Below are 16762 nucleotides of genomic sequence, written 5' to 3' on the forward strand. Positions count from 1 at the left end.
AAATTCAGAAATTCAGAAGTTCAGAAATTCAGAAATTCAGAAATTCAAAAATTCAGAAATTCAGAAATTCAGAAATTCAAAAATTCAGAAATTCAAAAATTCAGAAATTCAGAAATTCAGAAATTCAGAAATTCAGAAATTCAGAAATTCAGAAATACAGAAATTCAGAAATTCAGAAATTCAGAAATTCAGAAATTCAGAAATTCAAAAATTCGGAAATTCAGAAATTCAGAAATTCAGAATTCAGAATTATGCTTGGCACGAAATCCAGCTGGATCGACCAAAAGGGTCGGTATTTTTCGTTTTCAGCAATTTTAAAAAAGTGGTATACAGTAGTCGACTGAGCGAAATAGGCTCCGCCCCTTTTTTCTGTAGTCCCCAGGTATACGGTAATGGACACAAAACGATGATTCCGGAACAAATAATCAGAAATCGACAAAATTCTCCAAACTTCGCAAAACCCATAAAAATCTCAATTTTCTCTTTTTTCTCACCGCCGCCGCCATCTTCTGATTTTTATATCACCTGAAAATTGTTTCGTGTCTATACCTATGTGTCATCACTTTTTCTCGAAATTGCCCCGAAAAAAGAACAACAAAACAATAAGGGAAAATTGGTTCCAATTTTCCCATTTTCCAAGGTTTCCATTGGAACTGGAAAATTGATTGAAGAGGAATAAATTTGAAAAGGGTCATTAAAGAATTGGGCAATGGGAAGAAGGAAGAGGAAGAAGAAATCGTTTTGCCATTATTCGCGGGAGGTCACAGACAAGAATGGAAAATGGGCATACAAACATTAAATGCTGCTGAAAGGTGAAACTGGAAAATCATCAGGAGGGAAATTCGAATTTCTAGGCGGTCTCTTATTTTTGAAGACGCATAGCTCGAAAAAGAGACAAGCTAGCAAAAAACAGTCAACTACGAAATTGTAGAGCATAAAAATTCACATATTTTGCAGTTTATAATTTTTCTGCTTTTTGCTGTGGTTTTCGAGATATGCGCCTTCAAATTCGGGATAGGTCTCTTTAGTCTTTTTAGAATGTGCTATCTTTCAAGGCGCATAACTCAAAAACTAAAACAGTGAATAGAGCAATCAAACTATTTTTTGTAGAGCATGAAATTTTGCATATTGTTCTATTTTACACTTTTCTGCTAGTTACTGTGGTACTTGAGATATGCGCCTTTAAAGTTCGTGGTACAATCTCGCCTGACTTATGAGGAGGCGCTATCTTTCAAGGCACATAGCTCAAAAACGAAAATAGTTGGCGATTAAGTTTCAACTAGAAAACTGTAGAATATGAAATTTTACATATTTGAATAGTGAACACAATTTTGGTAGCTATTTTGGTTTTTGAGCTATGCGCCTTTAAAGTTGAGATAGGTATCGAATGACGAGGGGTGAAAGCTTGCTATCTTTCAAGGCGAATATTCCAAAACGAAAAAAGCTAGCAAATAAATTTTAACTAGAAAATTGTAGAATGTAAAATTTTACACATTTTTCTATTTATTATTTTTTTTGTTATATGTTGTGGTTTTTGAGGTATGCGCCTTTAAAGTAGGGATACGGCAGATGAGACGATCGGATCGTTGACGCTCGCTATCTTTCAAGGCACATAGCTCAAAAGAGAGACAAGCTAGCAAAAAAGTTCCAACTATTAAAGTGAAAACATCATATTTTGTATTTTTTGTATTTCACACATTTTTGCTAGCTGCAGTGGTTTGTGAGATATGCGCCTTTAAAGTTGGGGTACGGTCTCAACTGAAGCTTGCTATCTTTCAAAGCGCATAACTCAAAAACAAACATAGCCAACAAAAAGCTTTAACTACAAAAAATATAGAGCACAAAATTTTACCTATATTTCTGGTTGACAAAGTTTTGATAGCTGCAGTGGTTTTTGAGCTACGCGCCTTTAGACTAGAGATACGCGTTAACTTTCAAGGTACAAAGTCAACTTGAAACTATCTAAAACTAGTTCAATTTTTCCGAAATGCTTACAGTAAACTAAACAACATTAGAGCTTCATTTTTGTAGTTGACAACTTTTTTGTAGCTTTCTTACTTTTTGAGTTATGCGCCTTTAAACTATTGATATGGTATGAGCAACCTGTGGTTCTTTAGGTAACTTGAAACAGCAGATTTTTAAAGGATTTTTAAGCTTTTAGAAAGGAAAATAAGCACGAAAAGGTTCTCAAAGTGCCAAATCTAATTGAAAAAATAGTGTAAAATGAGGCGAAAAATGAGTGGTGAACCCCGAGAAATCTGCAGAAAACATATGTCATAATGGCCCAGAGAAGAGGACAGGTGTTTCCGCAAAATTTGAAAAATCTAGAAATTCAAAGAACTCAAAAAGAACGCTTTTTTAAAGGCACATGTGTTTAGAAGACAGACTTTGGAGAGAAATAGTGTGTGAGGAGGAGAGACGGAGAAGAGAAACAAAAAAAATGCATATTAGGTTTATTATCAGGGAAAACGATTGGCGCCGTCCTGGTTGATTTTTTCTTGTTCGGAAAAGAAAATCCAAATTGGAATAATATTATTCTAGGGCAAAATAGTCCTACAACGACAGCTACCGTAACCTAAAATTGTTTTCTTTTTTTAAGGTTACTGTAGTTGTCGTTGTAGGACCTTCCACTGGCGTTTGTCATCTTCAGCTCTGTTTTTTCCCGAATTTTCGGGGAAAAAAACGAAAACTTTGTGGACTTTTAGGAGAAAAATTGCAAAAAAATAGGCGGATTTAATGGTTCATTGGATGCATTGGGAAAAGAAGAAAAAAGGAGAAAAAAGTGATGTGGAAATCCGGAAAAATAGTGACTTTAGACTCTTTTTTTTGGGTCATGTGACTTTGGAAAATTGTAAAATTGTGAATTTTGTAACCTGAAAATTTGCGAAAAACTGGAATTTGTCGAAAAATTACAAAAGCTCGCATTTCGAAAATTTGCAAAAATTGAAAAGTATTCGAAATTTGCTGGAATTGAATTCTTTAAAAATTGGAACTTTTGAAAATTGGAAGTTTCGAAAAATTGCAAAAAGTTGAAATTTTCAGAAAAATGGAATTCTCGAAAATTGCTAAAATTGCAAAAAATGCAAAAACTGGAATTTTTGAATTGTTCAACTTTTGGAATTTTCGAAAAATTGTGAAATTTCAATTTTCAGAAAATTGCAAAATTTGAATTTTTAAATAATTGCAAAAATCAGAATTTTCGAAAAATTGCATGAATTGGAATTTTAGAGAAATTGAAAAAAGCCTGAATTTTTTAAAAATTGAGTTTTTGAAAAAATACAAAAATTGCAAAAATCAGAATTTTTCAAAAATTGCAAAAATTTGAATTTTATAAAAATTGAATAAAAAACTTGAATTTTCGAAAAATTGCAAAAATTAAAATTTTCAAAAAAGTTGAAAATAACTGGATATTCGAAAAATTACTGAAATTGGAATTTTCGAAAAATTGCATAAATAAAATTTTCCAAAAATTGCAAAAATCTGGATTTTCGAAAATTGCTGAAATTTGAATTTTTTAAAAATTGCAAAAATGGAATGTTGAGAAAATTGCATAAATTGGAAATTTCAGAAAATTGAAGAAAAATTGAATTATCGAATAATGGATTTTTTTTCAAAAACCTCGAAAAATGGCTTAAAAAAGAGCCCATTTCTGGGAAATTCTAGAAAAGTACAAAATTCTAGGTTTGGCGGGAATTCAAATTACTAGACTTTTCGAAGTTTCCAGAAGCAATTTTTCGACAATTTTCTTTATGCACATTTTACTGTAAGTTATTGATTTTTAGATCATAAAGCCGTTTTTCATGAAGAATCGAAACAAAATTAGTTTTTTCCGATGATTTTAAAGCAATTTTCAGAAATTTCAGCAAAAAAGCCAATTTTTCAATTTTCTTTATCATCAAAAAACTCAAAAATCGGAGAGAAGAAAAAAGAACTCTTCTCCTCTCTCTGCTCAAGAAACATTCGGGTTCATTCGGGGTTGAAAGCGGAGAAAAAGAGAGGAAAGGACCACGAAAATCCTAAAAAATTACACTAATCCACCTTTTTTTCCATCTCTCTCCAACTTGTTTCTCCGTCTCTTTTTCGAAGAGCCGGAGCAGGAGCAGGAGACATATCAAACGTCAAAAAAGATCCTCTCCTACTTCACTTTTCGGAGCATTTCCTGTCATCGACGAATCAAAAAATCAAGGAAAAGAGCGGTGGTTTTTGAAGGAAAAATGGGAAAAATTATATTTTCAAAACGACGAAAAAAAAGCGAAGACAAGATCATTGTTGGATCACAAAAAAAGAGCAGAACAGCTGAACGGAAAACAAATAAATTTAAAAAATCAGCAATTATCGATAACGGCGATCACGATCCCGGTCCCGATCCCTGTCCCGATCTCTATCTCGATCCCGATCCCTATCACGATCCCGTCTGTCCCTTGATCTGTCTCTGGAACGATCCCGATCCCTAGAACGGTCTCTCCGGCTCCTCTCCCTATCCCTCTCCCGACTCCTTGAACGACTCCTCTTCCTCTTCTTATCCTTCTTCTCACTTCTCCGCTCTTCACTCTTCCGATCCTTCTTCCCAGACGGCGTTGACGTCATCTCCTTCGCCAGAATCCTCTCCACCTTCTCCATCTCAGCCTTCTTGAACTCGTCAACCTTCTTCCTTACATCTGGATCCCGTTTCGCTTCCAAATCATCCTGTAGTGCCAACGCTCGAACTTCCACGTCGCGCTTCAGCTGACGACGTTTCTCTTCTAGTGGTCCTGAAGACGTCGGTGGTGGTGGAGGAGCAGGGGGTTCTTTGATTTCTCCTGGAGACAAACTGTTCTGCGATTCGGGGGTTTCCAGGATCTGAACGCCGTCAATGTCTTCGTCGTCCTCTTCGTTGGATTTGCGTCCGTCGTTGTCCCATTTGGACGAGAACATCGGGGATGGTACTCGACGGGGAGCGCTCTGGAAATCTCGAAATAAGCTTAAACTTGGCTCGAAATTCAAAATTATTACTCAATCAAGGAAAAGTTTCTCACCTCCACCGGCTTGAATTTACTCGCTATGGATGTCGACGGCGCCTCTTCCAGCGGTACTCCATCAATATCATCGTCATCATAAAGCGATTCCTTCTTCTTCTCTCCAACGTCTTCAATAGGCACCCCATCCAAATCCTCATCTGAATCCTCCTGCACCTTCTCCTTCTCTTCTGGCTCCTCTGACTTCTCTTTCCCGTACTCAATCAACCCCAAAAAGATATTCTGACTCAAAATCAGCTTATCAGTTGGATACAACGCAATCTCCTCGAATTGTCTGAACACATTCATCACTCGCTGCTTGAACTGATCCTGTTTGATTCGAGAGGCAATCGATCGATAAGTTTTGCCAAGTGCCACGAAGATCTTCTCAAGGAGAGCGTCGAAGTGGGAACGGTACATATGGGCGTCGCGGATGGCTTTCTGGACACAGTTGGAGAGAATGTCGTTGATAAGGTATAGTCTGGAAAAGTACAGAAGGTTTGTGATGATCTATACTGTAGTAAAGGACTCCTTACCTTGCAATTTTCTTGAATAATGGAGTATCATCAATCGTTAGGCTATCATAAATGCACTCGGCAATCTCCGCAGCATACTTCGCATTCTCTATACACCAAACCATGCCAGCACCCACTGACATCTTCTCCGGAGTCATCTCCCGAAGCATCGTTTCCAACTTATCCCTCCTCTTATCCGACATCCTATTCTTCCTCCTCTTCTCTCTCTTCTCCTGCCTCTTCCTCTCCTTTTCCTCATTCTTCTTTCTTCTACGATCTTCTCGCTCGTCATCTGAATCCTGTCGTGTCCGTTGTGGCTTCTCACCTCCCCTTCTCTGCCCTCCATCCCTGACCTTCATCCATTTCTCCGGGTACGTCTTCAAACAGTTCATCTGATACAGCTCTGTTGGCATGGCTTCTCGCAGCTCGTTCAGATGATAAGGGGGCACCCACCAGGCTCCGTTCTTGAACATTCTGAAGGGTTGGCGATGCCATTCTTTCAGGGTATCCCCTTGAAGAAGTGAGTAGATTCTCCAGCGATAGTAGACGTGAAGGGCACTGGTGTTATCCCATAGGAATTGAAACATTGGGTTTTGATACTCGTCTGCGCAGATCATGGCTTCAAATTGGGGACCTTCGGTGCACACGTAGACAGCCATTCGATCCATAATCCTCACTAGTTGCCGGTCAGGAGGGATCACAACTCTCACTATAGAATTTCTCATCAATTCCATAAAATCCTCATATCCATACTGTCCAGCAGTCGGAGTAACGGCGATCGGGGGAAACGACCCATACTTCTTCAAAAACTCCTTGGCAAGCTCTGCATTAGGCTGCGCATTGAATGGCAGCCCAGACACCGGATCCGGGTGCTGAAGGTCTTGAAGAACGGGCGGGGTATAATAAGGAACCACTGGGATTTGTACAGGTCTTGCGAACGCAAATCTAATTGGCTCATTTCGAATGATAATCACCCGCACTTCAGCCATAAATCGATCCACGTCACTCCGATTCATAAATGCCACAAATGCACAGATATGCGGTCTTCGTCGCTCTTCCTCACTTCTCGGATACAGGATTTTCAGCGCTGCTAGCGGTCCGAACGAGCCAAAAGTGAAGAGGAGGTCTTGTTCGGTGACAGAGTGGGGGATATTAGAGACGTAGACGTTTGTGGTGTACGGATCGTCGTCGAACTGGCTGGTCCCTTGGAATCCACGCTCCACAGTTGGAGCTAAGCGTTCTACAACTGCCTGATCCATACCCACTTGTTCAAGGTGTTGACGGAGGTCTTTGCGCTTTTCTCGATCTTCCTGGACTCTAAAAATGGGTTTTTTGGGATTATTGGACTATTTCTGTATTCCAAACCGTTGCAATTCCATTTTAAACATCTCCATCTGAGTCAGTTTGGGCTTGTCTTGCTTCGCTTTAAAACTTCCTGGCTTCGGAGGCCTTTGCAATGGCTTAGTAGTCGGAAGCACCACTTTTGGGACCTCTGCCATTTTCTTGCTTCTTGCAGCATCTTCTAACATGCGTCGCGCCTTCGCCGCTGCCAGTTTCTTCGCCTCATCAAGATCTTTGGAGCCCACATTTGAAGTTTTCGAGGTGTTAATATTCATTTTGAATTTCGGAGCGTATACACTTCCCTCGCCACCGGTGCTTGCTGAAAAAACAAATTTTTAGCTGCAAATAACCTAGATTTATTGTGAAAACTCACTGCTTTTATTGCCTTCCACCACATTTCCCCTTAAAAACGATTTCGGTTGAGTTGCCGAGCTCGATTGTCCGAAATCTGCTTGAAATTCTAGCAGGGCATCGTTCAGTTTCGCTTCCTCATCGTCGGCAGTTTTTTTCCGCTTTTTCGCCCATTCCATGCTCATTTTTGTGACCTGGAAAAAGCAGATATAATTTAATTCTAGCATATCGAAAAACGCGCAAACAAAAATCGCCAAGCGCGCAAACAGGCCGCCAGGCGCAATTCCGGTTTTTAGCGGGAGTTTGAAAATCGGTGGCATTTCCACATGCCAAAATGGGTCCTAAATGCCCTCCATCGGTGTGCACCGAAGAATGGAGCCCTCTTAACTGGACTGTAATTATCATGGAAGTTCTACAAATTGCATTTCAAGTGCTTATCATTAAATATCTTTTTCTGTGTGAGAAAATACATTTTTAACAGGAAACAACAGAGATTTCTAGATCTTCATGGCGATTCGTTCAATTTTCTAGCACTTGCTTTTGCTCAATTCGGCCTATTTTTCATCAGCAGTCTTCTTGTTGCTCTGCTGTTTTACTCCTACATCGGAACTCGACGTCTTCAATTGCTTCTGACATTTTTTATTTTTCCTGAAAATCCCCGGAAAATCCAAATTTTAGTACACCAAACTCGTTGTTGACACTATCTCCTACGCCTCTGTTGCTCTTTCACACACCCTAAAAATATTCGATGTGCTCCAAATCAACTATCTCATTCAAAACTGTCGATTTCTAACGATTTGTGTGTATTGCCATATTGGAGCTCGTTGTGATTTCTATACAAATTATGATACAGAAGAGTCAAATGAGCCGGAAAAGTCAGTGATTGTGAAAATTGATAAAAAGAGAGACAAAGACACAATTACTCCGGGAATCGGTCGAATTATAGCGAATGAAACAGGAAAACCGGGGAAGAAAAGAAGAGAGTTCGATTTAATTAAATTTTACAATTCGTTTTTCAATAAAAATGTTTAAAACTTTCTTTGATTTGTTATTTTTTTTCCGTTTTTCCCTTTCCGACCAACGAAACAAAAAAATCCGATTTCAAACAACCGCGCAAAAGCGCGCTCCTTGGCTGAGGATCAAACTTTTGCGTATTGAGAGGTACGCAGCGAAATTGCCTCCTCGCCTCCCTTTTTCACCCTTCATTTTCTTCTGGCCTACACTCGATTACCCCGCTCTTCTCCTTCGAATTTTGTGTGTGAGCGAGCGCTGTGTCGGTTCTTTGGATCTCTGGGTTTCTCTTTTCGCACGAAGATTCTCATCATCGCGCCTAGTGTCTTCTCCTTCGCGACTCGTCGTTCGCCACGTGTATCAGTGCATGTGTTTCGAAGAGTTTTAGGCATAGAAAGCGCTTTGGGGAGAGAGAACAAGTGTGGCGAGATAACAAAAAAGAGTTTAGGAAATCGAATGTTTCTATATCACCGCTGCTTTTTTTATCTCCCTTCGCGAACTATTTTCCACCATTTCTAGATTTTAGGCTGCAATCTCTAGCCTACAATCGAACACGGGCGGTTCAGAAGTTTTCTTCCTTCAATCTGTGTTTTGAACTAGAAAAGAACATTTCTCTCCTTTTCACTTCCTAATTGTTTTTTTTTGCCATTCAGTGAGAGTAGTCTGCCAATCTATCGCTGTGGCGACAACTTCGTCGCATCGATTTCCGATTTCTAGTAAGCCAGACGTTTCTCCTGGCTACTTCAGCTGCCCATGTCCCTACCCCAGCGACTTGTCTGTGCGTCTCTACAGCCTCCTCTTTGGGGCTATAGAGACGCTTTTTCTAACCGTCATTGATCGTGCGCATGGCGAGAATGGAGTGAGACACCGGTAGCGCCTCCCACATCTCCATTTTGAAGCAGCTCGTCATCGCTTTATCGATGCACTTTGGCGCCGCCACGTTATCTTTCGCTTTACTCTTGTCACTGTTCTGTCTTCTCTCGAATATTCGTTCGTCATGTACCTCTAATTTTTTTTCTCTTTTCAGATCTCTTCAGGAAATCAAACCTAAAACGACATCGTAAAATGAGTGCGGCGGACCAACAACAACTCGTTCCTGCTAACGGCGATGAAAACTGGAAGGCAGCTCTCAACTTGCCAGCTAAGGACCGGCGCTTCAAGACAGCTGTAAGTTTCATTGATCATTTCCTCCAGAATCAAGTGTTATTTTTCAGGATGTTACTGACACCAAGGGAGTCGAATTCGAGGACTTCTGCCTCGGACGCGATCTTCTCATGGGAATCTTCGAGAAGGGATGGGAAAAGCCAAGTCCAATTCAAGAGGCTTCCATCGGAGTGGCTTTGACCGGCCAAGACATTCTTGCCAGAGCTAAGAACGGAACAGGAAAGACCGGAGCCTACTGCATCCCAGTCATCGAGAAGATCCAGCCAGCTCTCAAGGCTATCCAAGCTATGGTCATCGTCCCAACCCGTGAATTGGCTCTCCAGACTTCCCAGATCTGCGTCGAACTCTCCAAGCACATTCAACTCAAGGTTATGGTTACCACTGGTGGAACTGATCTTCGTGACGACATCATGCGTTTGAACGGAACCGTCCACTTGGTCATCGCCACTCCTGGCAGAATCCTCGATTTGATGGAGAAGGGAGTTGCCAAGATGGAGAACTGCAAGACTCTCGTTCTCGACGAAGCAGATAAGCTCCTCAGTCAAGACTTCCAGGTACTAATATTGTTGAATTGTAACCAAAGTTAATATTTTTTTCAGGGAATCCTTGACCGTCTCATCAACTTCTTGCCAAAGGAGCGTCAAATCATGTTGTACTCGGCTACTTTCCCACAGACTGTCACCACCTTCATGCAGAAGCACATGCACAAGCCATACGAGATTAACCTCATGGAGGAGCTCACTCTTCTTGGAGTCACTCAATACTATGCCTTCGTCCAAGAGAAGCAGAAGGTTCACTGCTTGAACACTTTGTTCCGCAAGCTCCAGATCAACCAGTCGATCATCTTCTGCAACTCCACTCAACGTGTCGAACTTCTTGCCAAGAAAATCACCGAGATCGGATACTCGTGCTACTACATCCACTCCAAGATGGCTCAGAACCACAGAAACCGCGTTTTCCACGACTTCCGTCAAGGAAACTGCAGAAACTTGGTCTGCTCCGACTTGCTCACCAGAGGTAAGCAAATTAACTAGTAAATTAGAGGTCGCGATGAGGAAATTCATCACACACACACTCCGAATTTTCGTGTAGAGAATTATTAAGAACGGATATCTGAGCGCCTTCAATTTCTCAGAATGCTATCACCTGCAAATTAAAACTTATGATTTATTTTTCAGGTATCGACATCCAGGCTGTCAATGTCGTCATCAACTTCGACTTCCCAAGAAACGCTGAGACTTACCTTCACAGAATCGGTCGCTCTGGACGTTTCGGTCACCTCGGAGTTGCTATCAACCTCATCACCTACGAGGACCGCCACACTCTTCGCCGTATCGAGCAGGAGCTCCGCACTCGCATCGAGCCAATCCCGAAGACGGTTGATCCAAAGCTTTACGTCGCCGACCAGCAACTCGTCGATGCTGCCGAGGACACCACCGCCTAAGCATGCAGTTATCCCCTTATATATACTCGAATCCTCTAAAACACACTGGTTTTTCTACGTTTTTTCATTCCTAGTGATCTCTTCCAGATTGTGTACGTTCTCTCATACATCCCCTACCTTCCCATCCTCTAATTGCACAGTTTGTGTTAAACTTAATATTGTTCAAACATAAGCATCTTTTTTTCATGTTCCCTTTCCTATCCCAATTCTTTTTTTTCTTGAATCCCATCCTTTTTCTCCCGGAATCCCCCTCAACCCGTTATAGTTTCATGCGGTGTAAACTCTAATTCTCATTAGTTTGTTCCTTTTTCCCCCGCATTCTACCCAAATTGCAGTCCTGGACTGCAGATCCTCCGAGTCGTTGTGTTTACATAGTCATTTAAGTTCATCTCTGCTTTCTCAAAGTATCGTTGATGTTCTGGGAAAGTAGGGATCGATTGTTCCTTCACTTCGGGTCTTTCTTTGACGTGTTCATTATTGGGTAAGTGTCTCGGTGGCTCTTGTGAGCAGCCGAGTTGCTCCAAATTGATCAATCTTGTAATTTTTCATCTCATCTCCCCTCATTTCTCTTCATGCCCTTTTACCTTTGCATCCCAATTCCCCCACACAAATTTCCAAAAATCCAATATACCATCCAGCGGTTTTCCCTTGCCCATCTGTAGGGTTTTACTCCGCTCTTGTGCACTTGAGTTCAACTTGTTCATCTTCCCTAATCTCATAGATATTTATTGCAACATTTTCTCATGTCAAATGGCGTACAAAGGCGTTATATGTCTTGGAAAGCTTCCGGCTGGCCATGTGTCTCGCTTACAGCTCTTCCACCCCCACACTGTCCCCCTCAAAAACCATTTGTCCCCTCCAAATTCGCCTCGTTCCCACTCTTGTTTATTGTATAATTTGTAAAAGTTGACACCCAAAGTTCGCACAAATTTCGATTCATCAGTCTAGCTGGTAAGCTTCCCTCGGGATGCAAGCTGGCTAGTCTGCCAATAAAAACATCGAGTCGAAAACCATTCTTTTCTCACACCTCTTCTTTTCAGACACAAACCGGGACAGGAGAAGTGAAAGCCTTGAAAAAACCGAAAACCCACACGAGATACATTAAAGCACATTAACGCATTACCACACGCGAGAGGGTGAAATGGAAAAGTAGCAAAACGCGACCGATTTACTTTCAATTCTCTTGGCATCCCACCATCAGCAGCGGAAGGCGTCAACAGTCAATTTACTTCTCTCTCCTCTTCTGTATGCGTCATCCGGAGAGGTGATTGGCCATCCGTATCGGCACCTCCAGCGGAATATTAGTTGATAGTTGCGGTGGAGGAGAGAGAGGTCAACACCACAAACCTACATTAACTTATTAGTGTGTTCCGAATATATTCCGAAAATTTCTCTTTTCGAACGTCTTCTGAATTTTCCATCTTTTTCGTAGAATTTCCCCATATATATGCAAATGTTAACAAGCCGTATCCGACTGCCGTGTCGATGACACGACGGCTCGAACCGGTCTGAATTGGATTTGGCAGGCATTTCTCTTCGATTTGGTGGATATATTTATCGTAACAATGTCATTTTTGCCCTGCGGTTTTGTTTTTTTTTAATCTTGCGCGCTTCCGCTCTGAAGTTTTGAGAAAAACGGCACGTTATGATCGCCTAGTGTTCCTCCTTGCATATTGTGGTTGCTTGGCTCAGTGGTAGCGCTCCCCATTTTGAAGCGAGAGGTCACGAGTTCGATTCCCCCACCGCCTAGAACTTTTTGTAAACTTGTTCAAGCATGAACTTCTTATTTTTAATGATCCCCATTTACAAAAGTCTATTAAAATATGACATAATTGGTTTCAATTTTTTATTAAAAAAGGGAAGAAGAAGGTGTATAAAAGTGTTGATGACCACTCATTTTTTGAAGTGTTAGCGTAAAAAAAGAAACGGTTTTGAATTCAAAGAGGAGGAAATAGAAGAAGAAGTGGTTTGAGATATTTAGATACATCTCTCGAATGGAATTGAAAGAGAATGCTTGTTTTGTCACTTTTTTTGAAATTTTTTTTGATTTTTAAACTTTTTCAAAAAGCTAAATTACTGTAGCTCTTAACAGTATAAACATCTGCAAAAAAGTAAAGTTTTCAACAAAATATGGGTCCATTAACAGTAGGAAAACTTTACATTTTTAACAAAAAAAATTGTTTTTTTCAGAAAAATTTTCAAAAATCAATTTCTACATTCCGGTGGGGTCAATTTCATTAGGATAGTAAGAAAAACCGGATCTTGTTTCTTTTGTTGTGTTCGTTTTTTTCGCTTCTTTAACCGCACAACAATTTTCCTTAGTTCCATGTTGCTTACCTAAAGAAAGACCAACAATTATTTCTTCAAAAAGTTTCTTTTTTGAAAAAAGAAATTATAGAGTAAAAGTAGATTTGTTTCAACTTTTTTGGTCCCAGAAAAATTCGAAAAACTCGAAATCAGAAATTTCGAAATCGGCATTCTTTTTTTTTGGTGTTCCCAGAGATTCAGGGATTTCCAGATGTCTGAATCCTTCTTTGAATATTGATTTCAGAATTTTCGGAAATTCCAGATTCCCAAAATTTCGATTTATCCTATTTTTTAGCTTCCGAATTTCTGAGTTTGTAAGGAAATTCAGGACTTTTAAATTTTCCGATTTTTTGAAATTTTGGAATTTCAGAATTCCAGAATTTTGTAGTTCTGAGTTTCTAAAATTTAGAATTTTTTGGATTTTTTTTCGAATTTCTGATCTTCGGGATTTCCAATTTTTTTGAAAAAATTCGAAAATTCTGAAATTTCTTGGTATTTTTGAATATCCAAGAATTTGAAATTCGCCGGAATTTCAAAACTTTCAAAACCTCAAAAAATCGAAATTCCCAAAATTCGATTTCATTATTCTGTTAATTTTTGAAATTTTTGATTCTTCGGGTTTTTGGATTTTTTCGAATTACTAGATTTCTGATTTTGCTTTGTTTTTTGTTCAGAATATCGGACTGTTAAGAATTTTCAAAAAATTTCAAACTCTCAATATTTTGTTTTTTCAGTTTCTGAATTTTTTTGCAATTTCAGAGCTCCGGAATTCAAGGAATTTGAAAAATTTACCAAAGTTTTGATTTTTCCGAAGTTCTACAGAAGATTTTGAATTTTTGAATTTCTGAATTTCTGAATTTCTGAATTTCTGAATTTCTGAGTTTCTGAGTTTCTGAATTTCTGAATTTCTGAATTTCTGAATTTCTGAATTTCTGAATTTCTGAATTTCTGAGTTTCTGAGTTTCTGAATTTCTGAATTTCTGAATTTCTGAATTTCTGAATTTCTGAATTTCTGAATTTCTGAATTTCTGAATTTCTGAATTTCTGAATTGCTGAATTTCTGAATTTCTGAATTTTTGAATTTCTGAATTTTTGAATTTCTGAATTTCTGAATTTCTGAATTTCTGAATTTCTGAATTTCTGAATTTCTGAATTTCTGAATTTCTGAATTTCTGAATTTCTGAATTTCTGAATTTCTGAATTTCTGAATTTCTGAATTTCTGAGTTTCTGAGTTTCTGAATTTCTGAATTTCTGAATTTCTGAATTTCTGAATTTCTGAGTTTCTGAGTTTCTGAATTTCTGAATTTCTGAATTTCTGAATTTCTGAATTTCTGAATTTCTGAATTTCTGAATTTCTGAGTTTCTGAATTTCTGAATTTCTGAATTTCTGAATTTCTGAATTTCTGAATTTCTGAATTTCTGAATTTCTGAATTTCTGAATTTCTGAATTTCTGAATTTCTGAATTTGAATTTCTGAATTTCTGAGTTTTTTCAATTCCCACAAATTTGATTTCGATTTCTCGAAGTTTTTGAAATTCCGAATTTCAGAATCCCAAGATTTTTGAAAATCAACATTTTTTCAAAAAATTCCGAAATTCTGAAGTTTCCAATTGTTCTTTACAGCATCACCCTAAATTAATTTGAAAAATTTTCAATTTCCTTAAATTGGTTTTCATCAATTTGGACTTCCACTTTCAAAAATTCGTTTCGGTCTGAAAAATTTCAGAAAAGCTGTTCCATTCTCTTTTTTTTCCATCAAATTCAATTTCAATTTCAACAGTTTTACTATCGAAAAATATTTAATTTCAATTTCCTTTTTTTCAATTTTGGCATAAAAAATATTACACCTTTTCTAACCCATTTTCCCATCCCACCCATCCAAAAAAAGCCCTTTCCAATCAATTGGAATCCTCTAAACACCTTTTTTTCTAGAAGATTCTTTTGTTTTATTTCCCAAAAGTGTTCAGATTTATGTCCAAATGATTCCTAATCATTGTTTCTGATGATTACGCAACAAAAAATTTCTCCTTCTTCCTCCAAAAGGTCGTCAAAAGTGATATATCCTAAACGATATTCCGGCTTTTGCCATCCAAAAAATGAGAAGAAAAAAGACGTGTTTCCTCCCCGCCTACTGTTTCTACATGTTGATAAAGAGACCTGTTAACAGAATGATTAATTTGTTTCTATTCTATACTTTTGTTGTCTTCTTCTGCTTCTTCAGAAGACGTCCCCCCACCTCCACGCCTTCTGAAGCTGTTAGAATGGCAAAGAGGGCGAATAGGTGAAACTGAATCGAAAGCGAATGTCTTCTTTGACTTTCTCTTCTTATCAACTTTGTTCTTTTTCTTTCCCTTTTCTTCGGGAATTTTCTCGTCTAATTGGATTGGGAAATTGGCGCCGAGCCAATAATTTTGGATGCGTCGCGTGTCGGCTGCCAATTATCTCAACTTTCATATCGTTACATAGCTCATTGTGAGGAGATATCAATCACTTTTTGAATTTTGAAAAATTATGAACCCCAGATGTTTTTGGACCTCGAATTGACCTGATGTTCAGAAAAATACCTGCTAGCCTTGAGCTACATTATCTCAGTTTCTGTAAAAGACATCAAAATGTCGTTGACAATTTTGTGATATCTCTGACGAGAACTGAGATAAATGAGATCAGAGAAAAGTGTGCTCCACAGACAACTTGAGACGTCACTCCACATAACGTCTACGTTTAGCCAATTTATTTGGTTCCTGTAAAAGATATCAAAAAGTTGTCAACTAATAAAATGTTGCTCATATAATGATAAACATTTTATCAGTTAACAACTTTTTGAAATCTTTCACAAGAAATGAGATATATGGGCTTAAAGTTGATGGCTTGAAGGGTCTTCTTGGCTCAAAAAGCTTTTTTGGACCTTAAAACGAGATGATCCTTCTTTTTGTGTCATAACCAAATTCCTTATCAATAGATATGGCAGTTTTCAGTGTTACTTCATAGAAAATGTTCTGTAAATAACGGTTATTCTTTGAATCACTCAAAAAAATCTTGCTAACTTCGAGCCATTTTTTCTCGCTTCTTTTGAAAGGTATCAAAAAATAGTCAACTAATAAAATGTTTCTAATATTAATATAAACATTTTGTTAAATGGCTACTTATTGATATACTCTACAGGAACCAAGATACAAGACGCTAGTTCGGCTGCCGACCAATATCCCATATAAGTGGGTGCCATCTTTGAACCTTTTTGTCTCGCTTCCTATGAAAGATGTCAAAAAGTTGTTGACTAACAAAATAAATATCATAATTTCATTAAAATTTTGTTAGTTGACAACTTCGTGATATCATTTACAGGAACCGAGAAAATTTGGCTTAATGTTGACCCCCCTTTTCCGTTGGTCGAGCTCCTGTACGCGTAGCTTGCCGCAAGATTTTAGTAACCCTTAACATTGTTTATGATAGAAAAAAAAACCTAAATCTCATTTTTCTTCCTCAATTTTGGGCGTTTCCGGTCATTAATACACTTCAAATCCCCACCCATTCCTTTCATTATCTCCATCTCGAATCTCCAGGTATGGTTAGGGGTACTAAAACGCATTTATCTTCTCTTCTCCATTCTTTAATGTAGTAATCTGACCTACTATAC

General features: G+C 38.6%; 2 protein-coding genes across 2 annotated transcripts; one reads left to right on the forward strand and one right to left on the reverse strand.

Annotated features, from left to right (window-relative positions):
- Positions 1–4332: 4332 nt before the first annotated feature.
- Positions 4333–7386, reverse strand: CBG09176 (the record flags this gene model as incomplete). The annotated part of the gene is made up of 5 exons (XM_045244492.1): positions 4333–4971; positions 5016–5475; positions 5531–6826; positions 6875–7169; positions 7224–7386. The coding sequence occupies 5 exons, from the start codon at positions 7384–7386 to the stop codon at positions 4333–4335; spliced, it is 2853 nt and encodes a 950-aa protein (XP_045093946.1).
- A 1891-nt stretch (positions 7387–9277) lies between these two features.
- Cbr-cgh-1 lies at positions 9278–10820 on the forward strand (the record flags this gene model as incomplete). Its single annotated transcript, XM_002642568.1, has 4 exons — positions 9278–9379; positions 9427–9930; positions 9976–10393; positions 10555–10820. The coding sequence occupies 4 exons, from the start codon at positions 9278–9280 to the stop codon at positions 10818–10820; spliced, it is 1290 nt and encodes a 429-aa protein (XP_002642614.1).
- Between the last annotated feature and the right edge of the window lie 5942 nt (positions 10821–16762).

This window comes from Caenorhabditis briggsae (genome assembly GCF_000004555.2).
Source record: "Caenorhabditis briggsae complete genome, chrIII, whole genome shotgun sequence".
Lineage (NCBI taxonomy): Eukaryota > Metazoa > Nematoda > Chromadorea > Rhabditida > Rhabditidae > Caenorhabditis > Caenorhabditis briggsae.